General features: G+C 37.9%; 1 protein-coding gene across 1 annotated transcript in view; it reads left to right on the top strand.

The window, feature by feature from the left end:
• The window catches only part of STX18 (syntaxin 18), a 69,482-nt gene extending 42,671 nt beyond the window's left edge, over positions 1 to 26,811 (top strand). The window contains exons 3-11 of the mRNA XM_075709143.1: positions 4,805 to 4,920; positions 6,031 to 6,108; positions 6,212 to 6,278; positions 10,117 to 10,232; positions 15,403 to 15,491; positions 23,309 to 23,367; positions 24,206 to 24,275; positions 24,832 to 24,912; positions 26,664 to 26,811. Of these exons, the coding sequence (XP_075565258.1) occupies positions 4,805 to 4,920; positions 6,031 to 6,108; positions 6,212 to 6,278; positions 10,117 to 10,232; positions 15,403 to 15,491; positions 23,309 to 23,367; positions 24,206 to 24,275; positions 24,832 to 24,912; positions 26,664 to 26,759 (772 nt within the window). The 3' untranslated portion in view covers positions 26,760 to 26,811. The remainder of the gene's footprint in view (positions 1 to 4,804; positions 4,921 to 6,030; positions 6,109 to 6,211; positions 6,279 to 10,116; positions 10,233 to 15,402; positions 15,492 to 23,308; positions 23,368 to 24,205; positions 24,276 to 24,831; positions 24,913 to 26,663) is intronic.
• The last annotated feature ends 311 nt before the right edge of the window (positions 26,812 to 27,122 follow it).

Below are 27,122 nucleotides of genomic sequence, written 5' to 3'. Positions count from 1 at the left end.
AGACCTGTTACTGCATCCCACAAGTAACTAACACTGCGTATGACTTATTCTTGATACATCTTGGCTACTGGTTATCTTTTTGTTCTTTCCTAAGCACTTAAAAATTGTTTGATTATTTGTTTCTATGTTTTCTTAGGCTGAGTGGTCTGTAAGTCCTCTGCTTTTTTGTCTCCTTAACCCTATTTTTTAAAGTTGCTACACTTCATCTTTTCATAGACCTAGCACTCACTTATTCTCCCCTAGTTTTTGGCAGTGAGGATACATCCTTTCATTTGACGCATTTCCTATTTTAGGTGTTTCTCTTAGTGATATTTGCAAAGTAATCTCTTGTTATCATTGGCATCCCTTGCCAGTTTTGTCTCATCCTGCACTTGACCCTTTTCTGATTGTGTCCCTACACATTGTGTTCCTGTAGGCTTGTCAGTAGCAATCAGAACTACTTTGTACTTTGTGTTCTGCTTTTTGTGTTTGAGCTCAATGAAGAGCTCATGAAGTAGCTAAGTTGATCTCTTACTGCATTGCCTATTCTTCCCTTTCATCAAGGGTAGAATTGCAAATTATTGTAATGTCATTTCTGTATGAAAACTACTGGTTCACCTGAATTCTTTTCTTAAAAATCACAAGTAACCCAAGTTGCCTTCTAGCCTAAGTTTCTCATGAAGCTTTCTCCTATTGATTAGGATAAAAATCTAGAAGAATTTCTTTTAACCTTTTCTCCCATCTTTATCTACATGCACTAGCCAGTGTGTGTCTTGGCTAATGCTTCTGATTGCTTCTGAAAACACTGGTACGTTTGACCTTTCTTGATTTGGTGAGGTATCAGCCCATTGCTATGATACTGCCACTGCACTTCTGAGCAAGTATTTGTGTCTTAGACGTACAGGACACGGCTGGATTTTTTATTTTTTTGGTTCAGTTGGGTTTTGGGGGTTTTTTGTGGTTTTGTTTTTCCTTGGCCTGTTCTTTTTAAATGAATGGTTCTTTTATGGTAAGGCTAGAGGATGGTGATTAGATGGATTTTCAGTATAATTTCCATGTGCAGATTTTTTGGGGAGTGGAATGGGGACTTCAGTACCCTGTTAATACTAGTGGATGCCATATGTGTTTTGACATAATGGGATGTGATTGTATGACTCCATTCTTGCCTTCCCAAGGAGGCTGGGTTTCAGGTATCCTTGCCTCCGAGTGGCTTGACCAGCTCTTGTTCAAAAGTGCTGGTACCAGACACTATGTAAGATGTAAGCAGTTATAAAAGGAAAAGTATTCTGTTTCTTTTTTACTGGATTAAGCTGCATTTTGCTGCCTTTGAAGCTGTGAAACTATTTAAGAATTTGATCTACCATGTTTTTGTATTAGCAACTTTGAAAAGTAACCGAACAACTTGTTTCTCAATGTTAAAGCTGTTACAGTTATCCTCAGTGTATCACTATATTACTACTAGTTACACTGTTAGTAAAAAATAAAGCGTGCCTGAGGCAGGTTTTTTCATACATAAGTCTGATTTAAAAGAAAATTCTGGTTTGCGTTTTGTAATCTTTATCTTACTTTGTAATGTTAAAAAGTGCATTGAAAGCATAGAACTCTGCAAACACCACAAAGCTGGGCAGGGTACAAGAATAGACAAATAAGGACAAGAGCTTTATACTCTGTTCAGTAGCAGACTGGCCAGAACTTATTCTTGTAATCTGAAATAGAAGAGTGAAGACTTTTTTGCTTTATCAAGGGGCCATCATGAAGCTGTTACTTGGTCCTCACTTTTCATCTGAATCTGTGTGCCCTAACATGCTCAAGTAACTCTCTCGGCATGGATTGCTGAACAATGTTATGCATTATCCCATACGGATGATTTTAATGGTCCCCTTCTGTCTGGACCTGTGTGGAAATGGATGTAAGAATGGATTTTCTGGCTTTACACAGGCTGAGAACTTGGTTATACCACAGACTAGTAATAAAAAGCCCTTTCTATATAAGCTGTTGTGGTGGTTTAGCCCCAGCCAGCAACTAAGCACCACGCAGTCACTCGCTCACACCCCCTGCCCCGATGGGATGGGGGAGAGAATCGGAGGAGTAAGAGTGAGAAACACTCCTGGGTTGAGATAAGAACAGTTAAATAATTGAAGTAAGTAAAATAGTAATGATAATAGTAACAATATAATAATAATGATATACAAAGCAAGTGATGCACAATGCAATTGCTCACCGCCCACCGACCGATACCCAGACAGTTCCCGAGCAGCGATCGCTGCTCCCCGGCCAACTCTCCCCACTTTCTATACTGAGCATGATGCCATATGGTATGGAATAGCCCTTTGGTCAGTTTGGATCAACTGTTCTGGCTGTGCCCCCTCCCAGTTTCTTGTGTACCTGGCAGAGCATGGGAAGCTGAAAAGTCCTTGACTAGCATAGGCAGTACTTAGCAACAACTAAACCATCAGTGTGTTATCAACATTCTTCTACTACTAAATCCAAAACACAGCACTATGCCTGCTACTGGGAAGAAAATGAACTCTACCCCAGCTGAAACCAGGACAGCTGTGCAAAGGGAGTAGGGGAGAGATCTATCCTAATATATTTAACAATATGAGTTATCTTTTATTGTATATGTAACTGTCAATATGTCATCTTAACCAGGCTGTGGAAAGCCTTTCCATCAGATGTCTCTAAAATCAGACTGTTTCAAATCCATTATCATTCAGAAGCTGCTTTCTCAGAGGGTGCAAATTAGAGTTACAGCTTAGAAGACCACTGATTACAGTTGCGATAGGGATTTTGCCACAAATTTATGAAACACACCTGTCCTGACCAAAGGAGAGAAATTCAGCTAGTAAAATGTAAACACTATACATGGCTACTTTTCTACAAGTTATAAAAAATAATTTTATAACATTTAGAATAGTTTTAACGAGAGGCAAAAAAAATCCTGGTGTTTAGATGTTTGTCTCCAACGCTGTCATGTATTTGACAAGTAAAATACAGAATATTACTTCTAATTAGTTTACTGGCTAACCTGTGCTTGTGTACTAGCTGGCCAGTAAGCAGAAAATAATTCTCAAGCCAGATGAACCATGTGCTGCTTTTTTCATGTGCAATCAGTCACATGGGATGGGAATGAAGACATTTTGGTACAATACTCAGGGACATTAGAGTAAGCTTAGAACTTTGTGGAGGAGATCTGGGAGACCCATGCTGACAGTACGTTGAAGGTGCAGGAAGGAGATGGTGGTTTTGTATGTGATGAGCCATGATGGGATGAGGGGATGTGAATTGGGTGTAGGCGTTCCCATGGCAGGGATTGCAGCAGGCACAGGGAAGATTTGGCATTATTGCAGTGAAGTATGTAAGAGATCTTTAAGGGTGCAAACTGAAGATCCCTTCTTTTTACTTGCATTACTGCATTAATGTAGTTGCATTATACGTACCTTGAACAAGTGGGGAAATTTCCGCTTATAAATAAAAATCTAAATCGAAATGAGGGTATGAGTTAAGGTTTTTTTTCCTGTTTTTAAAGGCAAATATAGTAGGCTGTGATGACTGTATCATCAGGAAACCCAAGATGAACATAAGATAAGGTGCTGTAGAAAAGTTTTATCATCCTGTCATCTATGGCTGTGGAAGCACTGTTAAATACCTTTATACAGTATGCTTTTCTGGTGGTTATCTACAGTGTGTTAATACTTTACTAACAGGCCTCCATTTTTAATCATTTAGTAACAAAACGATATATTAATCCTCTTAGAAAATACTAAATACATAATATATAATCTAAAATAGAAATAAACAACAGGAACAGGTTTTAATAAGTCTTATAATCAACTTGATATTAAAAAATGTGCATTATTTTCCAATATTCTTCTTTACTGTGGTTTGAATTCACAGATTTCATGGTACAGCTACTTCAAAAATGAAGCTCAGTATTTAGGATAATGAACACATACATTTAAGTAAAATAAGTTCCAATTTTTTTTTACTTCTTTCAACATTTGAGCTATTCCTTTATCCTACTTGTTTTTGTGTTTTTAGACTTGAAATATGCCTCATTGGAATAAGTACTGAGGGTAGTGATATATTTTCTAGTTGTATTTCTCCATACAAGTCTTATGAGGAGCGGCTGAGGGAACTGGGGTTGTTTAGCCTGGAAAAGAGGAGGCTGAGGGGAGACCTTATCGCTCTCTACAACTACCTGAAAGGAGGTTGTAGTGAGGTGGGTGTTGGTCTCTTCTCCCAAGTAGCTAGCGATAGGACAAGAGGAAATGGGCTTAAGCTGCGCCAGGGGAGGTTTAGACTGGAGATTAGGAAGAATTTCTTTACGGAAAGGGTGGTCAGGCATTGGAACAGGCTGCCCAGAGAGGTGGTGGAGTCACCATCCCTGGAAGTGTTCAAAAAACGGGTAGATGTGGCACTTCGGGATATGGTTTAGTCTGGTCTACCCTTGATTAGTCTAGAGTGGGCTTGGTAGTGTAGGTTAATGGTTGGACTGGATGATCTTAAAGGTCTTTTCCAACCTAGATGATTCTATGATTCTATGATTCTATATCTTCTCAGTATTTGATTATGTACGAGATGATAGCATATATTGCCTTTTCTACATCTTTTACTAGTCAAAAAAATGTTTTAAAAAAACCTCTCAGCTTTATAGAAGTGGCATTTTTATCAGTGGTGGTTATTGTACTTTTTATTTCTTTTTTTGTGAAAATCAGTGTTACAAAAAAGCTTCTGTGGAGATGAGTGGGAAGGAGGTCTAAAATGTGAACTTGTAGATTTTATGTTGGGGACTTCTTAAGTGACAGTTTGTCTTGTTTCTCAGCCATATTATGTCTGAGTATGTGAGGATGACAGATACAGAACGTGATCAGATAGATCAAGATGCTCAGATATTTATGAGGACATGTGCCGATGCCATTCATCAGCTGAGAACAGAAGGTAAACTGAGCAACCCTTAAATGTTTTTTCTTAGTTATTGGCAAAAGCTAATATAATGCTGAATATTGGATGGTGAATCTGAACTGCTTTTGGAAAGAGATTGGTGAAGCCTGATTGCCTTTTTGTTTGCATCTGTGTAATCCCATTGGCTGATTAGTACTGTACTTAATTTTCTTTAATGTTAGTGGAAGGAGAAGCCAGAGCATAGAATTTTATTTATTTGTTCAAATACAGTAATTAGCAAGTGTAAAAAAGATAGCCTTAAATATTTACTACTTGAATAGTAACTTAGCACTGTGGCACAGAGGCCTGAACCAAAGCTGACTAATTTCAATGGTTGTCTCTTTCTTGCTTGTCCACCTGTAATGTATTACAAGTATGATCTTTCCAAGTTCGAGATAATTAAATAACTTCAACAGAGTCCTAGTAAAGTAACGGTGTTTTTGACAACTTGAGTATGGGATCATACCTTTACAACACTATCTTATGAAAGTTGTAGAGAACTTCTGTTTTGCCATTTTCCATTGACTTGCTGTACGTGTTTTGTTTCATCGATATACCAAAGATTTTCATCAGCTTTGAAATGCCATCTAAACATAGCTGTAGCATTCTTCAGAATCATTGAAAGTCAGTCATGCATGGGAACTACATAGTATCAAAATAAGAAATATTAATATATGTGAATTAAAAGGATGCTTGACACAATAAATCACAAAGTTTTCCACATAGTCTATATGCTGGAGAATTTAAAATGTTAGAAGTTCAACGTTTTAAGCAAGTTAAATCTCTAGATCTGTTTTGCTATGCTTAGATTGGTGACATCTATTCTTGTTTAGCAATTTAATTGACATGACTCAGTGGCATATATAACAAATCAATAACATAAACACTGTAAGACACTAGTTGTTTTCAGCTTTTGATTTGTTGTAATGATTTGCAGTTGTACAGAAGCTATATTTAAATAGAGCTATGTTTAAAATAATTACTAATATGTAACATATATAAAATGTTAATAGGCTCTTGAATATACTTGTGTATCAACTGAAAATGCAAACTTCTGTGCAATTCAGTAAAAAGGTAAAAGATTGTTTTATATCTTTTGTATTTCAGCACACAAGGGTGTCCAGTCTGCTCAGGTAAAGGAGCACAGAACAGCTGTCTTGGACTTCATTGAAGATTACTTAAAAAGTACTTAGTAATTATCGAATGGTTACAAACAAATTATTATATCTTCCAAGTAAGAAACCATGCTCCTCTAACCTGAAATTTTGTTTACTGCTATCTTGAACAGGAGTGTGTAAGCTGTATTCTGAACAAAGAGCCATCCGAGTTAAGCGAGTGATAGATAAGAAGAGACTGTGAGTATTGTCAAAAAATAGTTTAACTGTGCCTTTTGTTTGTAGGACATCCAACAAGGCTATTATCAGTGTTTAGATTCTAAGGAGATTGTTTGAATGGAAATCTGTAGTTGGATGAGCAACTTCTGCTGTCAGCAGGTGCATTCCAGGGCTCTTTTACGCTTCTGGCACGTGAAGTTAAGTCTGTAAATGTCAGAGTGCCAACATAGTGTTGTACTTCTCATTTGTGTAAATGATTAAAGCACCAAATCAGTAAAATGTGGGTTAATAAACCTACTGGACTTCTACAAATGCAACAAAATATTTTTGTGTGTCCCACTAAGTAATATTCTACATAAAATAATTTAGAATGAAATCCTGCACATTGGTAATATGTCTCAAAGATGCTATTTAGGATACTGCCTGCTTAGGTACAAGGGATGCTCACTTTTCTCTCCCATTCTTTCTTTTTGGTTTTTTTTGTTTGTTTGTTTTGGGGGTTTGTTTTTTTTTTTTCCTTCTTTAAGCCCCTAGCTTTCTGCTAAAGCAAGTGATTATGTTGTGAATAAATGCTACTTCAGATGGTGGGTCTTCATGACAAGTAGAAACAGGATTAAAATTGAAATCTTGAATGTAACTTCTTAACTAAAACAAAAGAGTTTCTGCTTCCTATTCTGGCATACGTTCAGGCTGCTAACATAGCGGCGAAAATGTCTAGGAGAAGTTAAAGATGTTGTGCTTGCTGGCTTTTTGGTCTGTGGTTTTTTTTGGTTTGGTCCCCATCATCCCCCGCCGCCCCCCAAGTCAAGTATCAAAAAAAATACTTTTTCAGTTTCTTTTTCTGCATGCTCCCAAGTGTAAGAATGACAAGGAGAATGAACAGGTTTGCAATTTACTTAATACCAGAAAGGCTTTCCATGTCTTCTCAATCTGCATTATTTGAATTCTAACCTTAAGTTCTGTTACGTACATTTTAATTTAAAAATAACATATTCTAGAACATACACATCAATAAATAAATTCTTGAGTGTTTTTCCAAGACTTGATGCTGCTATATCAGTTTGGCGTTTGGCTCAATCAGCTATTTACATTGAAACTAGAGAGATGTTTTCAAAAGTCTGTAAGTACATTTTATTCAGAGTGATTCAGCATGATTAAGCACAGATTCATTCAACTGTATCCTCCTGAGACCTAAACAGTAGTACAAGCCAAAACCAAGTAAACAAAATGCCTCAAACCAGTTCTGAGATTTGGAAAGAAGTAATGAGAGGAAAGTAAGGCATTGGTATATTTGTAACTCCCATAACTTTTCTGAAAAAACACAGAAACAAACTGTGTGATATTTTTTTGTGTGTTAAAAAAAAAATACACAACCGAATCAGTATTCTTCACACTAAAAAACTTCAAAGAAAGGTAGCATGGTTCCTGCAGTTATAGAATTGGCTAACAAATACCAGCTCTTCTGTTTATTGTACTCTTATATTATTGTTTCCATGTGAAATACCAGGTTCAAGATTTCTCAGATGACTAAACAGAGAAAACAACTCAATTTGATGTATGCTAAACATGTGTCATGGTTTCTGAAACCAGGACAACATGGAGCAATGAAAGAGCTATTTCAGAAGTTAGAATGCCACTTAAATAAAGAGCAATAAGACATTAAAAAATAACCCAGAAGATGCAGTCCTTTTATGTAGTATTGGAGGATACTTCTTTGCCTCTTTTTACAGATGTAAGAACTAGAAAACAGATGTTGACCTGGTGGAGTCTGTATGCATGTGATGCAATGGCTAAGTTGTCATTTAAATTAAAACTCACTTTAAATAAATAGGGCATAAACCAATCTTTATGATGACTTGAAAACGAATTGTCTTTTTTCATATGCCTTCTACTAGTTGATTTGTAATTTCCACAAGGATTTCAGCAGATGCTTTATGTGATAATAAGAACGTGTTCCATCACTTAAAAAGAACTAGGTATTCTTTAAATAGTGAATCCCAGGCATTTTGTTTGGTTTTAATTGAAAACTTCGTACATTAGCATACTGTGCAAAGTAAGGACAACAAACAATAAAGGAATACATTTCTTTAAAAGTAAATTAATCCTAGTGCAGATCTTCTTTCCTGCAATTTAGTCAACTTAAAATATGTGCATATCAAACAATACTGAAAGGTTTGCAGTAGAAATACACTTCATCATGTTTCCTTTTATATTGATAAACATCCTAAGCTCTTCAATAAATTGTCTGTGTGATAATTTTCTTACATAAGTTGCCTTTATGTATTAACTAATATTTTTTGATTAAAAAGTTCTGCCAATTACATAGGACTAGTTCCCCAGAATGAGAAGTTGAGAAATAGAAACACAAGCAGATTTTTCTGTAAAGGTACTTGGTTGTGATTTTCAGTTTTTGTGTTTGTTGGTATTCAAATTTATATTTCATTTCAATTTTAAACTTCTTTTTCCATTAGAGTATCCTGTGAATTAGTTAGCAATTATTAAAATATTTTTTAAAATATTTTTATTATTTGGGGAATTGGTGTTTTGTTAGTATCAGAACTATTATTTGAACTGCATGGACATCCAGATAAGTCTTTTTTTTTTCCCCTCATTATTAGGCAAATTAGGGACTTGAGAGGGAGGAGATGAGAGAAGAGTTCTTTTTTGTAAAATTACCAAAAGCACAGTACTTGCAGAGTTTTTAGAACTAAGAAAGGTTCCCTGTTACTGTTTTTCTTGTTTAAATAACATAGTCACTCAGTGATGACTAATGCATTATATTCTGTTTTTCTCAGAATTTTCTAATTATGGGTTAGAATTTAGACCCAATACAAAGAAGGAAAGGAACACAAAATGCAACACCTTCTGTTAAGCAGCAGGGGAATATTGCAGATCACAAGGAGATTAACTGTTGATTAAATTTGAGAGGGGAGGAAGTGATGAAGGCAGCACAGCAGGTGATTCAGCCCATTGCTTTTTGTTTTTTTGTTCTTTAGCTTCTCTAACAGCATAATTGCTAAGCATTTAACTGTCTACTACATAGCAGTTACAGAATTCATTGTAGACGACAATAAACCACAGAAGTTTACTGGAAAAAGTATGTTACCACTAATTCTAAACTTTTTTTTGTGCCACAGTGAAACATACTTGACAAGTACTTAATATATAATCACTGAATATGCTTCTCATTTTTTGCATTGCCTTTGTATTAAAATTACATAGCAGGGACTTAGATGTAGTATGTATCTGTCCGCTGCATACAGTTTTTCTTCTTCTTGCTTCTAAATGGTCTATTGTGTCTTTTGGCAGACAAGGTAAGGATCATTTTCATTCTGGCTAAACTATTCTTTAAAGTATTTTTATTTAACTAACTTGTTTCATGAAAAAGCTAATTCTGTTGCATTTTCTTACTTTTCCTTTATGATAATTGACAATATAAAGTAAAATTGTAATTATTACTTGAAAAAAATAAAGCAGTGATGTTGGCTATTGCTACTAAAAAGAATTTTCAGTATGACCAAAATGTTGTTTGGTTGGGGTTTTTTTTAAATATATATATTCTAATACACTGGATTTCTGAAAGGATTTTTAACAAAATGTCTGTGTTCTTATGCTATAACCTTCAAAATTCTCCTCAATTCTGAACATGTAATGTGTTTTGTTCAGGAATACTATTCGTGCTTTCTTTGCTTTTACAATAATAAAAATTGCTAAGTACATTTTTTTATCTTGACTGGGAAATCTTTAATGTGAGGCTTGTAGGAGTTAAAGTGTCAAATTTAATAATCTGTGGTTGTTCTCATTTTAGAGAAATTCAACTATGTAATATCAGTTAAATTACAGGCTGTTGTGCTTCTAGGTCCAGACTTGAACCTGAGCAGAGCAATGTGTCCAAATCGCCTCTTTCCCCTGAAAAATCTTCACAGAATCCTTTAGATGATTCTGAAGAAAAACTTTCTGCTGAGGAAAGCAAAGGTAAGAATAAACCAGTTATATTTTACTTTTTGTGGCAAGGCCTGTCTGGTCAATAGTACTTCCTTCACATTACAAGACTCTGTTCCTGTGACTTGGACCTTTTCTATTTTCATCTTCCCTGAGCTGATCAGGCTTTTGTGAAGCGCATTGTGAGACTGAGGAAGCAAAATCTTAAACTTTTGGACGTGCTTTTTCCAACCAGCTAAAGTCTTATGCCTTGCTGGATTCCTCATCCTCTCAATAAACTATGTGTGAACTCTTTCTTTATTTTTATCAGTATCCATCTACTTGCTTATCTTCTGAGATCTGTCTGACTTTTCCACATTCCTTTCACTGATGGCAAGGAATTGGAAAGTAGCTCAATGACTTTCTGGGAACATTTTCTGGTTTTTAGGCACAGAGACCTTGCATTGGACACCTCTACAGTAGTAACTTGGAGGTAGAATATGCTCATAGAGGGGAGGTTACTGGCTGGCCAGATCCAGTAGTTTTGGGTATGTTCTTCTCCACAGCATTGAGTTTCCCTGCTGGAAAGATTGTATCTCATCTTCGGTGGACAGGAAAGAGCCAGAAGCCCAAGGCAGTTATCTCTGACCCCAGGGCCATTTCAGCTGGTGCTGTTCTTGACAGGACTTGTGAACATTTCTTCTGATTCCTTGGTGGCCTGCTTCTGAGGCCAGGAGATGGCAAGTCCCTTCTCTTAGCGGTTTTGGTCTGTCCTGGGGTGAGTTTGCTGGCAGAACTTCGTTGCGGAGTGCCTTTCGGAGTACCACCACTATGCAGATAATTTCAGGTTGCATACCTGAAGAGAAATCTTGTTTCTGTGGTTCTGGAGTTGCTTTCCCTGGCTTGAGTTCTCCTGCTTGTGCTTCTAGGGGGGTGCAAGGTACCCTGTGATTTAAAGCACGAAAATTATTTTTTGAGAGAAACAGAAACTGTATGAAGTGTGACATTACATTAGGATACTACTTCATCAAGATAGAAGTGCGCTGTATGGCCATATGTCGTGGTTTAGCCCCCAGCAACTAAGCACCACTATGCCTGCTACTAGGAAGAAAATTAACTCTATTCCAGCAGAAACCAGGACACAGTATTATTCTGATAATCAGTTATTGTTTCTTTTGGTGGTTTTTATTAAGAGTTGTCCTGGTTTCAGCAGGGTAGAGTCAGTTTTCTTCCTAGCAGCAGGCATAGTGCTGTGTTTTGGATTTAGTAGGAGAAGAATGTTGATACCATGCTGATGTTTTTAGTTGTTGCTGAGTACTGCTTATGCTAGTCAAGGACTTTTCAGCTTCCCATGCTCTGCCAGGTGCACAAGAAACTGGGAGGGGGCACAGCCAGAATAGTTGATCCAAACTGACCAAAGGGCTATTCCATACCATATGGCATCATGCTCAGTATAGAAACTGGGGGGAGTTGGCTGGGGGGCAGCGATCGCTGCTCAGGAACTGGCTGGGTATCGGTCGGCGAGTGGTGAGCAATTGCATTGTGCATCACTTGCTTTGTATTACATTATTATTATTATTATTTATTATTTTGTTATTATTACTACTACTACTATTTTACTTCAATTATTTAACTGTTCTTATCTCAACCCAGGAGTGTTTCTCACTCTTACTCCTCCGATTCTCTCCCCCATCCCACCGGGGCAGGGGGAGTGAGTGAGCTGCTGCGTGGTGCTTAGCTGCTGGCTGGGGCTAAACCACAACAGAGTAAAGTTCTTCTGGTTGGTGACTTTAGGGCCATGCAAAGGGTGGATTCATGTGAAGTGGGTACTCCAGTTCTGGATGAAGACTCTTAATACTGAATTACCTCACAGTCAGCGTACGAGTGGTTTCATTTTCTGATACAGCATTGCTTATCTTCCTAACCAGTTTGTATTTCTGCAGCCCTATCGGTATGCTTTCCCCCCCCCCCACCTCCCCAACACTGAATTTACTGTAAGAAGTAAAGGTTTTGATTATGTGTAGTTTCTAGTGCTTACTAGGTTTTAATAGTATGTCTTAAGTGATGCAGCACACAGGCACATAGATGAGTTTCACCTTAACACGTTATCAGTGTTTCGCAGCTGTGAGCTAGTGCCAGCAGAGAAGCGGCAGCGTAGTAGCATCTGCATTGCCCTCTGCTCTTTCCTTGTTACTGAATGTCTCCACAATCTCTGAAAGTGTGCACTCCCACCACATCGCATCGTTACCATTTTTTAGCTCCAAAAATCTGTGCCATACCATGGAAAATGCTGTTCTTTGGTTGCCTTGGACACAGCAAACCACTGCAATAAACAGAAATGAAGCTTTGTTTCTTGCACATTAATTTTGATTGCTCCAGTTTTCACTTTTATTAGTTTATGCTTTAATTTTTTATAAGAAAGTGGGGGTCCTGTCACATAAGTGATGCTGATGCAGTACTTATGAGGGATTGCTGACTAGTCTTTGAGAAAACTATGAAACTTGTATATCAAAATAAATCTGTCTGAAACAGTTTTGTACTGTTCCTCACGTGTCAAGTGTAAGTGTTGGTTGTTGCTGTTTATAGAAATCAGCTTTGGCTTTGCTGGTAGGTAGTTGTTGAAGCATGGGAATAGCACGAATGAGATGACTAGGAAACAAGAAGCTCAGTTTAAATCTTGTAGCCTTTACTTGTTTTTTTTTGTTTGTTTGTTTTACAAGTAACTTTTCAAATTTTTAAGAAATTTGAGAAATTATCATGTTTAGAAATAAACCATTTCATCCTTAGGATGTTGGTGGTTTAGAGAATGGTGATCATTTGTATTTACAAATTAGCCATCATCAGTGTGCCTGGGTCCGTTGCATAAATATCTGGGGTGTAGAGATAGCCCTTCTGAGAGCAGCTTCTGGTCCTGTCTTTAAATTGAATGTTATGATGAACAGCTGAATGAATGTCCTACTTGGCGTGCTGAAGCACAACTTAGGTTTTGTCTGTTTTTTTGGCAGAAAACAAAGGAAAACATGATTACTTTTTATTTTGAGGCAAAGCACCTTACATTAGAATTATACTGGACGTGCCTCATGGTAGGAAAATAGTCTCTCTGGAGATTGCTTTTCTATGCTGACAGTATTTATTTGCATATTACAAATTTGACATTTAGTTTATGGAAATAAATGTAAACAATGAGTAGATTTTGAACTAGTCCGTAAGCTTAGCAGCTGTCTTCTTTTCAGCATGGAAAAGGGTTCAGACGATTTGATCATTACTTTGTATCTCTGTCATGCATTAACTACTTCTCTTTCTGCAAAGGAATGTCGTTTGGCTTTTGCTGGATGAATTGTAGAAAAGCGTCAATGTCAGCTCCATGAAAGCTGCAGAACAAGTTTCCCAGTAGCCAGAAACATACTGCAGTGACAGGAGGAACCCTGGGGACATATGTGTTTCTCACTTACCTCTTACCATAAGTATATTTGCTTATTAGCAATCACATTGGATACAGGTGCTGGTTTTTTAACAGTGCTGACAGTGCCTGAAAGTAATTGATTCCTCTGGGATAAAATAGGAATATATATTATTGCTTGGCTCCATAAACTAATTATCTTTTCTTTGAATCCAGTAAATAATTCATTATAATTTTGATATAATGTAAATACATTGATTACCTAAACAAATAAGTCTGTGTTTCTGTGAAACAGACTTGAAATACTGGTGGTACTACAAGGAAAACATAGAGTTGAATGCTTTCTAAACAGTCTTTAAAGATATTCTTGGTTTTATTTCTTGTTACTTGTAAGAAAGATCTATTTTTGCTTTTTGTTTTGTTTTTTTTTAATTTACTATATTCCTTATCCACAACCTTCATTTGTAGCATTGTCATTGTACATCCTGGTTTGGTTGTTGCAAAATACACGTTCATAAAGGAGACATACACAACAATACTCTTTCATAATATTTATTTTTCAAGAGTTGTCAGAAATATTATAATGAAGAATAAAGGGGAAAATTTCTGCTTATAATCCTTTTCATATATTTGTTTATATTTATAAAGGACTATTCCTTTCAGAGGCTTCCCAAGAGAAGTCAGTGTCTGAATGATGATGCATCAGCGCTGCTTATGCAATTGAAAAAAATTAGGTTTAGAAGGTTATAACAAAGCAAATGAAAATACTTATATATGCCTGAAAAAATTGACTGGGATAAGTAGGAAGTCTGAAATCTATGAAAAGTAAAAACTACAATCGTTCTGTATTTTTATTTGCAACCTGCATCTGATAGGTCAAAGCAGGTTCAGTTTGATCCGTTGTGGGGCGATACACACCTCCCTTTTGGGTTTTGTAAAAACGTCACAGTCAGTGGGGGAGAAGAGGCCTTCTCAAGAGTGCGTTCTTATCGTTAGGATTTTAAACACTGATGCTAGAACAGCTTCAGAAACAGTAGGTTCCTGTAGCATAGTTTCTCTTCTTTCCCATTCTAACTTCTTCGTCTATAATCAGAAGTATATAATTAAGCCTAAAAATAAATCTTCCAGAAGGGAATATCCCAGAAATAGCCGTTCAAGGTCTTTTATGCCCAACTCCTGCTAAGATTTATGCAGATGATTAGCTTTAATGAAAGGGGAAGTACTGCTGAAATCAACGAAGCAGCTATGATGTGTAAGGGTTAGTTTGTGGGATCTGATCTGATTCCTGTTATACGCCAGAAGACCCCTTGCACAGTGTGCGGTAGGATTTGCACAGTAACATGCAGTTCGAACAGTGTGAGGAAATTGAGTTTGTCCTGTGAAGTTTTCTCATTTTTGAGATTCTGTTTTTACTTTTTGGAATGAGGAGCTGGTGGTTCTGTCAAGTCTCGTTGGAAGACAATAGTTTGCATATAGACTGTCGTTTTGAAAATTGTGTGTTTTCTTCTGTTAAAAGACAAATGCTGCAGTATTTTGTGCCCTAACAAGTCTTAGTACTTTGTGAGTTGGTTTACATCCTTCACTGTCAGTATATTAGTGCAACTCCTCGTAGTTCATGAAATTAAACGTATGTGTAGACACTTGTCCCAGTTTAGAAGTTAAATGTCATTGGTGTAATTTTGTGCTGTAAATATAGGGGGAATCTCAGTTAATGACCAATGAAATATAACAATTTCGTCAGGGTTCTGAAATGTGTGAAAAATGACTTTCACTTCACTATTCAGTGTCCTGCATTGTCTCAAGTGTTTGGTGGTTCTTTTACAGACAGGAATCTGCCTGATGCCCAAAGTAACCTTGGAGTATGGGGGGACGGCAAAGGTGAAGACGAGCTGTCACCTGAAGAAATACAAATGGTAAGTATATCTTGTGTTTTATCATCCATTTTATTATATTTTCTGCTGTATTCATATGTGTTAAGAAAGTACAGATTCAACCAAATTCATTATCAACTTTCATTTTATGCAGAATAATGCCACAACCTTGTGTACCTGGCTTCCTGGTTCTTCCGGTAACAGCTAATACTTAAAATTGCTACAAAATACTTACATGGAGCCACGAAATTAGCAACAGCTATTTTTCAACAAGTGAAATTAAAATTGTTTTTAAAATTACAATTATGAATTGCTTTTTTAGTCAGGAAACAATAGAAGTCAAGGCAACATCAGAAAAAGCATTATGAAGCTTTTGAAAGAATAAAGTGTGGGCCACTTTTTACTTCGACCATTTCTAGAACACACTGTTTAAGTAACTATGAAGTTATACTTCATTCTGTTCCCCCTTTTTTTTTTTTTTTGATTATCAAAATCAGATTGGTTTACTAGAAGGAATAGCTACAAGTTTTCTGTCACAACAGAATCTCACTGATTTTACCTTTTCTACATTTCCCTGTTATCAGCACACTTATGTATTGTTTGATCCAATTCTGCTTACAGTTGAACTGATATACTACAAAATTTCTGACATAGGCATGATTGCTGACAACCTGTTAGACTTTTTGATATTCCTAAAATTTAGGAATTTTTGAATTTTTTGAACATGGCTCAAAATTCATAGAAAACCTCTCTACATTAGCAGACATTGCCTTGTTTTACATAAAGAAAAACTGACATAACTAGCCAGTAGATGTGCAGTTTTCAAAATGGTGAGCTTTACTAAGGCAAAGGGTAGCTGCAGTATGAATATGTGAAGCTTCCTGGGCAGTGATTAGAGATGTTCCCAAACACAATACGCATCACTCTTCCTGTCAGAGATGAGTAAGTTGCACATAATTATGGTACAGTTTGTCAGAGAGAAAAGGTTCTTCAGAGGCTGCTCTTGACACTCTCATATTGTTCTTGAGTGCCAGCCTGAAATCTGAAGGCGTATTCCTGCTTTCTGTTTTCTTTTTAAAGATAATTCTTTACGTATTTTCATTATTCTGTGTTTAGGCACAATGTTATTAGACCCCTTCCAGAGGATCAGGAGGAAACAAGCATCAGAGGTGATGACTCTGATAGGGCTTAATAGTAACTGACTACTAAATGTTGGATTGCTTTTTGTAGGCCCCACACTGTAAGTTTTAAACATATTACATCCCTTGCTGTGGTACTTTAGGAATAAACACATTTCTTTTTCATGAAACCCTTTTATACTTCTTAGAGTGAGGCCCCAGATACCTCACGACTTCAATGAGTTGCTGAAGTCTGTGAGTTTTGTTCCATTTCTGTTATTGAGACTGAACAAAGATAAACATCTTAAAATGCTGATTAAGGATTTGAATTTTTCCCTGGAATAAGTTCTCTTCATTGACTTGTGAGGGGGAATGATTCCAGGCCTAAGTAAGAGAAAAATCTGTGTTCATAGTTTAATGCTTTGAAGGATTTCTAGAATCCTAAATCTCCAATCCTAAACTGCTTCCTGTTAGGCATTTGGACAGCTCTTCCTAGGGGAGAACCAACAGAGGTTTTTTAAAAATCCATTATTATTCTTTACCCATTCAGAGCTCTCCTGTGCTATGCTTTTTTTAATTTTTTCTATTTTTTTTTTTTTAAACTTTTACTGGTTGTTTACTTCTGTTGTGCTTTCAGGAGTTGTACTTCCTGTGAAAAGGGGTATAAAAATAACACTGATGCTCCAAATTAAATAAACTTTTAGCTCGGACTAATATATATTGCCTTTTTCTTAGCTTCTGCCTATAGTTTGCAAGAAAATGTATGGTATATAACAATGCCTTGATGTCAGTGCCATGATTAAGCCTAGAAAAATGACTTGTGCTGGAAACTTTAGATCTCAGCTTTATCAGTCTGCTCTGTGGGAAAAGAGAGACAAATTTACTAGTCTGTTTAGAGAAGCAGAAGATCAAAATGCTACCAACACAAAAATAACATACTTTGAAGTCCTATATGTATATTAATACACTGAAATATTATTGCTGCTCTTGTGCCATAGCTTATTCTTCCATGTGTGAATTTACATTTAAAATGTATTTTTATGTACTCTGAGTACTTGTGTTTTAGTACAGGTAGTAGGAAACTAGAATTGAAAAAAGCATGTGAAGGGAAATTACCACTAGAACAGTCTCCTCTGCTTATAATTTATTCTAAGTTTTGCAGAATGCTGGTTCTGAGCTGGATGTCTGAATCTCCTGTTGAATCTTGCTGTGGTTCTGATCTCGCGCAGAGCTTTCTCTCCTGTTGTACCTCACTGCAGGCTGGCAGTGTGACCACCGGTAGTCAGGGCTGTCTGTATCTCAGCTTCTCACACTGACTACGAGTCTGTGGTTCTGGTGCTCTTGTGAAGAAATACAGGGTTGCTTCCTACCTCTCCTAAAACTTCACAAGCATCAGCTACTTCCACATTATGCCTTGGAAGGAGTCTACATTTACTATGATTTAAAAGTGAGTCAGCATTCATGGCAGTGTTAATAGAGACTTTTTTTTCTTTCTCCACCAGTTGTCAAGTAGAAAACAAGCTGATTGTTTCTAGTTACAGTTAATGCCCCCCAGTGAGGGTTATTTCTTGTCAGGTAATTTTTTTTACTGTTATATTGGATTGCATATTATTGGAGTTGTCAAACTGTAAACAGAGAGTTACATATTTCTGTAATATGTATGTGTGTACAGCAGGGTTTCAAAGGTAAATGTTGCCATTAATATATTGATGCTCAGAGCTGAGCAAGCCATCGCTCTGTTCTGTGGACCTAATGTGATTTTTTTTTTAGGGTTTTTTTTTTCATTTTATAAATGCTATAATTAGCTAATTTACAAAGGCTAGGGATGTATGTGGTGACTATTCCACAGCCAAACTGCACTTTCAGTGCATTTTTGAGGAAACTTATAGCTAAGAGTTGGCCTTTATTAGTGAAAGTTGGATACTATATAATTTCACTACTAACAGACTTTAAAGTCACTGGAGCCATTATTCTAATTTTCAGGTAAATTTGGTTCTAAGGTGTAAATATAGGTGTAACTAGGAAATAATTTGAGTATTTGAATGTGCACTGCTTTTTTCATTGGACACATAAATCCGTCATACTAACTTGGCAATATTTAATGACTTCATTGTGCTTTTAACGCGGGAATCAAAGGGTCTTTACAAAGGCATAACAAACCCTCACAGCTTTAGTTAATTTATTCACTGAAAGGACAGTTCATTATTTCTCCTCTGCATTATGTTTGCTGTTACAGAGAAGTTAATTTCTACTTTTTGAACATTTGGTTTATGAAGCGTGGACCAACTGCATTTAAGTTACTCAGAAAATCCAGCAGTTCTCAGAAGAGGGTAGGTTACAGCGTAGAGATTGCTGCGTTGGTTTTAAATTGGAATGTGTTGTGTCAAATCATACTTAACAATTCTCAGTCATGGTTCCATGATCCTTCCTGTGGGTAAAATAATGAATTAAAGCCCTATCATATTGCTACAGCAGCAATTTCTGTCAGTATTTTACCCACAGGAGAGCGCTTTACATTGTTCAAAATGGTTTCAGGCTATTGTATGATTTGCACAATAAATTTCAGTTTATAACCCGGAGTACAGGTATACTAATGGCTTTTATAGTTATTGTGAGCAGATGTCTTTTGGTTGCATTGAGTGGGAAAAAAATCTGGCTCTGCTGTTTGAGTTGTGAAAATACCTAATTTTCCCTGACTTTATCTTTTTTGTTTGGTTTTGTCCTAACTTCAGGTACAGTACATATAATGACTTATCTCATGGGATAACAAAAAAGAACTGTGATTATTTCTTCTGTGCATTAGATTTTTCAGACATATCTTCAGCAGTTTGTCATTTTGTGCCATGCTTTGGTAACAGAGTATTTTGCTGTCATAAAAGAGGCTACTTGAATAAGCCGTAAATCATTGAGCTACAGTGATTGCTAGAGTTTGGTTTATGTTCCCATCATGTAAATCCCTTTGTGACACACTGGTATATATGAGATGTGTTCTGCGCTCTAACCTTTTGTTCAATTGACTGTTTTAGCATATCTTACTGCTGTCTGTGCCAAGCAGTCCATCAGCCATGATTTCAAATTGCAAAGATCATTTAGCAGTTTAAAAGGCAATCCGTGCCAGTGGAGGGTTTTAAATATCAAAGGGACTTTTTAAAGAATACTTTCTCATGTGGATTTATGTTCTTTGTAAGGGATTAAAATCATTCACTGTTTCTTTATTGAAAATTTGCCTTCTAAATTAGTTATCATCTCAGTTTTACTAAGGCAGCAAAATAGGGAGTTTTTGATGTTGAGCATTTGTGCAGAAATACTTACCCTTACAGAAGTCAGAAAAACAATTACAGCTTGCTGGCCCCATTTAGTCACTTAAGGACCAACCAGTTGACTCAGTGCTAACTCTCGTGGCTCTGTTTCATTGCTGAAACACCTTTAACCATCCGCCGCCGTGAAGTAAATATCACTCTATTAGTCAATTATATTTTAATAAATGCTCTGCTCTGTAGGAGACACTATAGACAGCAGTGACAAAGACATTTGAATGTATTCCAACACTAACAGTTTTTTATTTAACAAAACCGTTGGATCTTTGGGGTGGAAATCAGTGGGACTTGAGGGAGCTGTGTTATATGTTCCCCTTTGTTCCCCCTTGACCCGTGGGGTTGGGCTCCTTCCCCGAGGCCTCTACCCCACAGTGAAGGTGACAGTGCCCAACAGCCCTCCTCCTCATCTGTGACCTTGGACTCTGGAGTCCTTTAACCAAGGAGAGAGAGCTGTTCTTGCCAATCGGGTAGGTAGTGAACCTCCAGTACAAAAAGAAATTTGTATTTTAAAAGAAATTAAAAAAATCACTTTTCATTATTCTTTATGACTTAAATTACCTATGTCAGAAGACTAAACCTTTTTCTGTGAGATTCACTGTTACCCTTCTTTAAACATACCTGTCATTTCACACTTGCTTCTTCCAAATTAAACCTACAAATTTCTGATTTTTAACACGCTAACCATTTTCCCCTTAAGTCATGCAGGTTGACATTTAATTTGCTATTGGCAGAAAGTCAGGTACTGTTTCTCTGTAGGCCCTGATGGGCCTGAAGCAAGATGAAAAATGTTACAGCACAAAGTGTGGGGGACAGTGGCAATGGTGTGGGGTGTGAGAAGGAGGGAAGGAAGGTGAAGGGTATGAAAGGTGGTTTGCCTCTTCTTGTGTTCTTGCTTTTCTGTGTTGCTCTGTGGCAGTGCAGAAGTCTTGCTCGGCTCCTGCTATCTACTCTCCCTTAAGCCAACCCTATCGTCTGGTCCTGTGGTGGGATTCAGTTTACTGATCTACCAGAAGACTCAGGAGGAGAAAGTGGTTAGTGAGCTAAAATGTCATACGGCGAAGTCAGACGAGCAGCAGCACTTGCTTAGGACTGTGTATGTGGGGAGAGAGAGGAGCAGGACAAATTCCTCGGTGGCTGCACTAGATCTTTTTCACTTCACCCCAAGTAGTATACACACTTCATTTCTTCTCTGTGTTAGTATTATGAAAGTACTTGACGTGGCAGAAGTTTCAACTGGAACATTCTGGATCATTTCAAGGGATGCAAACATCAGCATCTGAAGCAATGCGCACGAGGAGTTGCACAAGCTGTATAAGGAAGATCTTCCAAGACCTGGGATAGAGATGCTGGTGGCACGATTGGGGCAGGGTGGGGTTCACAGCGGTGAGCCAAAGGTCATCACCAAACATAGCAGCATAACAACGTTAAATTTACGTACTCCTACAGACTGGCTTTGTGAAAGAAACTGTGGTCCGGTTAACTCTATGTTGTATTACAGCCATTTATTTTCATGTTGCATCTTGATGATGAACTGCACCGTTGTTTAAACTACTTTGCAATACTAAGTGCTTAATTTTCAGCTATTTTCAGTAGCGCTGCTCTAAAAGCAAAATGCCCATTTGCCTTTCACTGAGGTAACATGACCCTCATTGTTATCATAATTCTCTGAGATTCAGACTTTTTCCCCCTCCTTCCTTCCTGCTGCTTTTTGCACAAGATGATAGTCATTTTCAAATACTTACTATCTTCTCTGGGCAACACCTCCTTTTCTTGCACGCTTAAGCATTGGGCGTGTGCTCAGATAGTGAGCAATTCCTGTTGCACCGACTGAAAACCAAGTCTGGCCTGTAAGCAGTGGTGCTCTGTGGCGTTTTCATCTTTGACATCACACTGCTCTGTCTTAAAAAGGATAACAAGACCTTGCAAGGTGGCTGAGAGGACTGCTGCGCTTTTACTGCTAAGGAAATTGTAACATGATTGAATTACGCAAAACTCCCAGCGTGTTACATAGGCTAGTTCAAAATAAGGAGACTAACTGAAGTAGAACAGGCCTTGCTGTCTTGCACAGCTCCTGTGTCAAGTTCTTTGCGTTCTGAACCCTGTCTTCTGGTATTTGCGCTGCTGCATGTATCACTCGGGCTTGCCAGAGGCACGTAGCAGGTCGTGTTTTCAGTAGAAATGTATATATCCTGTGTGCTGTTTCTGTATAACCGCGTAAACCGGGTCTTTCCCAGCTCTGTGAGAAAGCTGCAAAGATCTTGTCAGTGGTGTCCATACTGCAAAGGTCCAGCTGTTACCGAGGCTTCGGCCGTGTAGAATTAATTGGCAGAATACCTTGAGTACGCTTCCCCTCATTCCCCCAGAGCTTGTGACCCTTCCGATGCGAGGTGCTCTGCTGTCCCTGAGGGCAGGAGCCTTTCGGCTGGGGCAGGCCGCAGCGCTCCCCGAGCGCGTGCTGCCCGGATCCCGGTGGCCGTGGGGCAGGGAGCGGCACGCTGCAGGCCCCCTCGTGCTTTTAACCAGCCGTAGCTGGCTGCCAGCCTGCAGGATCGAACTCGTCCGGGCACCTTGGAAATCCCAGCTCAGTTTGTCCTAACGGGTTCTCTCTAAAACAGAGTCCTTATGACGTGGCTTCCAACAAACTCCACTACGACATGGGACACTTTTCTCAGCTGTATTTTGGCTGTGCAGATTTTGTTTCAGCAAATCGTGTCATCGTACTTGCTGCGTGATCACTTGTTCTGTAATGAATCCCAAATGATCTGACAGTCAAGTACATCTAAGCAGTCAAAGCTTACTTTCCTGTATAAAGTCGTCTTTTTATGCTTGCATTTTGAAAAATGTAGTGCTAAAAGTATATTTAAATGTTTCATTGATTTACTTACGAGTTTTAAGTGGAAGAGGTCTGCTGGAATAACTAAAACCAATGCATTTCTAAAGTATGAAGTACTAGATGTCAAGATATTTCATACTGTAGCAAAATCTGAAAGCTCTTAACTTCATGCCATGGGCAGTACATGAATAATGTGAATGACAGTGCAAAGATATCATGAAGAGAATCACATGCTTGCACAAGCATGAAAGCTTCCCCCACTTGAATTTCTAAAATAATAAAAAGGAGATTTCATCCACTATATTTTTCCTTGCTGCAAAGTAACTTGAGCAAAATCTTCAAGTTATTTGGGGGTTTGTTTCATTAATGTGAAGAGAACGACAAGTGGTACAGTGACTGGTTACAAATAAGCAGATTCATATTGTTCATTTAGGCCAGTATTAGTAATTCTTGAAGATCTTTTTAGTTGAGACATATTGTAAATAGACTGCAAGGAAGGGTGGAAGGTGGTTGATCGGGGTGGGGGTTGAAGAAAGTTCCCCGAGTCCAACCATGTGAGCTCATGTGTGTGTTTTGCTTCCTCCCTTCTAGTTCGAACAGGAGAACCAGAGACTTGTTGGTGAAATGAATAATCTCTTTGATGAAGTCAGGTACAATTTTCTGTTACTTGACAGATTGCTGCGCGTGCCGGTCCCATAACCCAGGCAACACCCGCACGCAGTGCATTTGCTGCAGGCCACCCGGCTGCGTCAGTTGTAGTGGTGTGGTAGAAGGGACGAAACCGGAGCGCTCAGGAAACAAACTCTACGAGTTTACACATTGTGCTGTCCCACAGTGTAAGGGATGGTTCTGAGCAACATACAAACTACCCAGAATAGTGCTGGTTAAATTTGGAAGGTTTACGTTCTATCTCCCTTATCTGAGTTTTAGAAGATTAGGTTTTCCACTTATCTCGCGCTGTCCGCTGCACAGACAGACGGCGGTAGGGGAGGTGCAATCACCGCCCCCCCCCAGAGACCCGTCTTTATGGCAGGGCTGCACTGCCGTTTGCTCTCTGCTTGCTGTGCAGAAGACCCGAATGGCTAACTCAAGCTAGAACTTTACTTTTGGATTATTAGTACTAGGCAAGGTGAATTCCACACTTCATAGTCGCATATAAAAAGGATATGTCAAAACTAAGTACTTAGGGTCCACCATCGATTTTGTCGTATTACATGGAAGAAGGAGGATAGCGTGAAGCCCTTGCAGTGAAGGCTGCTATCTGAGAATTTCCGGGTGGTGCCTTTCCCAGAGCTCCACTGTGGGCCGGTTGTCTTCCAACCAGGAATTGTCAGAGCACTAATTACAGGCTATTGCCGCACAGTGGACAGCTAACAAAATAGCCGTGCCTTCTGAATAGCCCGCTTAGTGGGTTGGAGAATCTGAAACTGCAGGAGCGAGAAATGTTTGCCCTAGTTTCTAACAAGAGTATTTCTGTTCTTTGCCAAGACAAATTGAAGGAAAAGTGGTGGAAATCTCCAGACTACAAGAGATATTCACTGAAAAGGTCTTGCAACAGGTTAGTATAACTTAATACTACAGCAGCAAATACAGCTTGCGGACTTTCTTGGGGCTATTTTCGTCTTGGTTGCATGCAAGATGTAACCATAAGATTAATGAATCTTTGATGCAAATGTGAAGGAAAAGATTTTTTTGTTTGTTTTTCAAATGCAAACTCGAGAAATTTACTTATTAGTATGTACTGGGAATGGAAAATGCAACATATGTGTTAGAATAATCCCTCTGCCTCAGAATTAGTGTCCTGTTAAATGTCTTATTTAACATCTTTTCTGTAAATGGTGGCACCTCTTCCAAAAGAGCTGGCAAAAATTAGACAGCTTAGATTTCATGCTAGATAAATGGGAGACTTCCTACTGATCTTGGTGGTCTCCATTCAGGCTCATAAAATCACAGGTAAAGAAATTACAACTTAATTTCCTCTATGCCTTTGCATCATTGAAACTAAGATGTTAATAATACCAGATTTTATTTTATATTTGAGTTCTGCTTGTTCTCCAAATCCTTGGAAGTGTTTTTTTCCCTACAATTCACCACTGTTTCATTTTTTTTAATAGGAAACTGATATTGACAATATCCATCAGTTAGTTGTGGGTGCAACAGAGAATATCAAAGAAGGCAACGAAGACATAAGAGAGGTAATGTCTCTAAGTTGTGTGTTAAACTCGTTTCTCTTAACTGTGGCAAAACTCAGTTTTGCCTAGGTGTTGCTTTAAACAGCGTGTGTGAGCTCACCTACGGTACAGGTGCAGCGTGTGTTGGGGTGACAGGACACGATTTTGGAAAAATTGCACAAGTTAGCTAAGGCTCTTAATAGTTTGCATTGCGTGTCTTGCTGCCCGGGATCTGAACAGCTGATGGGTCTGCAGACACCTACTTGGCCTCACCTATATTTTAAACATGAAGGTCACCTGGCATGCATTTAAGCACCTGTGAAGTTTGTTTAAAAAAGAAAAGGGGGGGGGGGGGGAGGGGGAGAAATTGCAGACCCAAGAATAAAAGATGGTGCTGAAACTGTTGAAACTGGAGTTAAATGCTGAGCATTAGCAGAAGAGTCTCTACCATGCTGAATGCATTTCACATGCTCCTAGTAAACAAATCTATCCCATTGTCTTACTAATTAGAATGAAATTATGTTTTATTTCAGGAATTTGAGATTTCAGTAAAAACAGAGTTCCTAAATTAGGCCACTGAGTAGATGGCTCGGTTCTTTTTTTTTTTTTTTAACTCCCTTCTGAAAGCACACAGAATACATAACTCAAGGATGAGTTATCTACTGCTCGGCTCTCCTGGAAAGTGCATCAGACATACATTAGCAAATGTAACTTAGGGACTTCTGATTTGGAACTTATTTCTACATTTCTTCAAGTACAGTAGAATATCTAGAGTATTCTTTTCAGTAGCTGTCCAACAGGCATGGTGGTATGGCACATGGTGGGGAAGACTTTCGGGTTTTTTAGACTTAAATCAAATCAATAGATTTACTAATATTTAGGATACAGTTACTATGCCTTTAAATCGTGATTCTTAAGCACTTTGGGGTGCTTGGGGAGGGTACACAGACATCAGCTGATCATCCCAGTGTTCACAGAGGTTGGTATTCAAAACCATGGCGTGAACTGAAGTTATTTTTGCTTCATTTCTCACATTTGTAGGTAGAACTAAGTTTCCTAAACCACAGTGAGAAACAGTAGAAAAAGGTGATAAATACAAAACCTTTGTCAGTCACATTAATGTTTGTATTGCATTAAAAAAAAAAAAATCTATTGCATGTATAAATCTGAAAAATGAGAGAGAAAAACCAGTCCTCTGCTATATGGCAGTCTCAATTTTGGGAAGGAGAATAAAAAAAAAAATACCTGCAGTACTTGCTTCTTGCTCTGCTTGTTCTGAGACTGAAATACGTGTTTGACAGTGCTAAATCAAACTCCAGAAATAGTTGTAAGGTTTTGGTTCGTGGGGGGGTTTATTTATTTATTTTAATTTTTATTATTATTATAAGTCAGAAGATGTTTATTAGAATGATGAAGGCCTGATTTTTTTCTAATCACAGAATTTCCCTTTTGGAACTTAAAACTAACATTTAGGCATTTAAGTTTTGATGTAGTTCTTAATGTTTTGAGTGTATTTCCACTGTGTGGGATCTTGAATTTTTTTGTTGGGTTTGGTTTCTTTAAATGGCCAATTTAAAGATTTTATGAGAAATTTAGTGTGATAAATCTAAAGAGAGATAGCCAATCTGACACTTACTCACCTGAAATTAATGGCAAATTTTGTTCTTTCTTGCGGGAGGGAAGAGTGAGCCACTAACAGTCATCTTGGGTTGCCGTGTTGAAATTCTACTGTATGTTTACTGGTGATGGTAATGGCGATAACCTTTTCCTCACAGGCCATCAAAAACAATGCTGGATTTAGAGTATGGATCCTGTTCTTCCTTGTGATGTGTTCATTTTCTTTGCTTTTCCTGGACTGGTATGATAATTAATTAAAAATGTAATACTGTCTACATGCTTTGTTTGTAAAACTTTTGACTTTTGACTTTTTTTTTTTTTCAGTGGAGTGGGGCGTACCTGTATATTTTACGCATTTTTTTCATACTCCTATGATGAAGTATTTTCCACTAAATAAGCACATGTATATATCCATAGTGCAGAGGGAGTTGATAGCATTCATTTTAAATCCCTCTATTGAACATAAAACCACACTTAATCCTGCAAATAACATAGAAACTTTTGAAAGAGCTTTCTTACCAGCTACAAGCTGGAACACAGCTAACAGAAGAAAAAAAAAAATGATAACTGTTTTATCACAGTCACCCACACATCTGTGATGCTTAAGAGTTCAGCTC

The sequence above is a fragment of the Pelecanus crispus genome, chromosome 4 (genome assembly GCF_030463565.1).
Source record: "Pelecanus crispus isolate bPelCri1 chromosome 4, bPelCri1.pri, whole genome shotgun sequence".
NCBI lineage: Eukaryota > Metazoa > Chordata > Aves > Pelecaniformes > Pelecanidae > Pelecanus > Pelecanus crispus.
The sequence above is the reverse complement of the archived record's forward strand: the minus strand, read 5'-3'. Positions and strand labels throughout refer to the sequence as shown.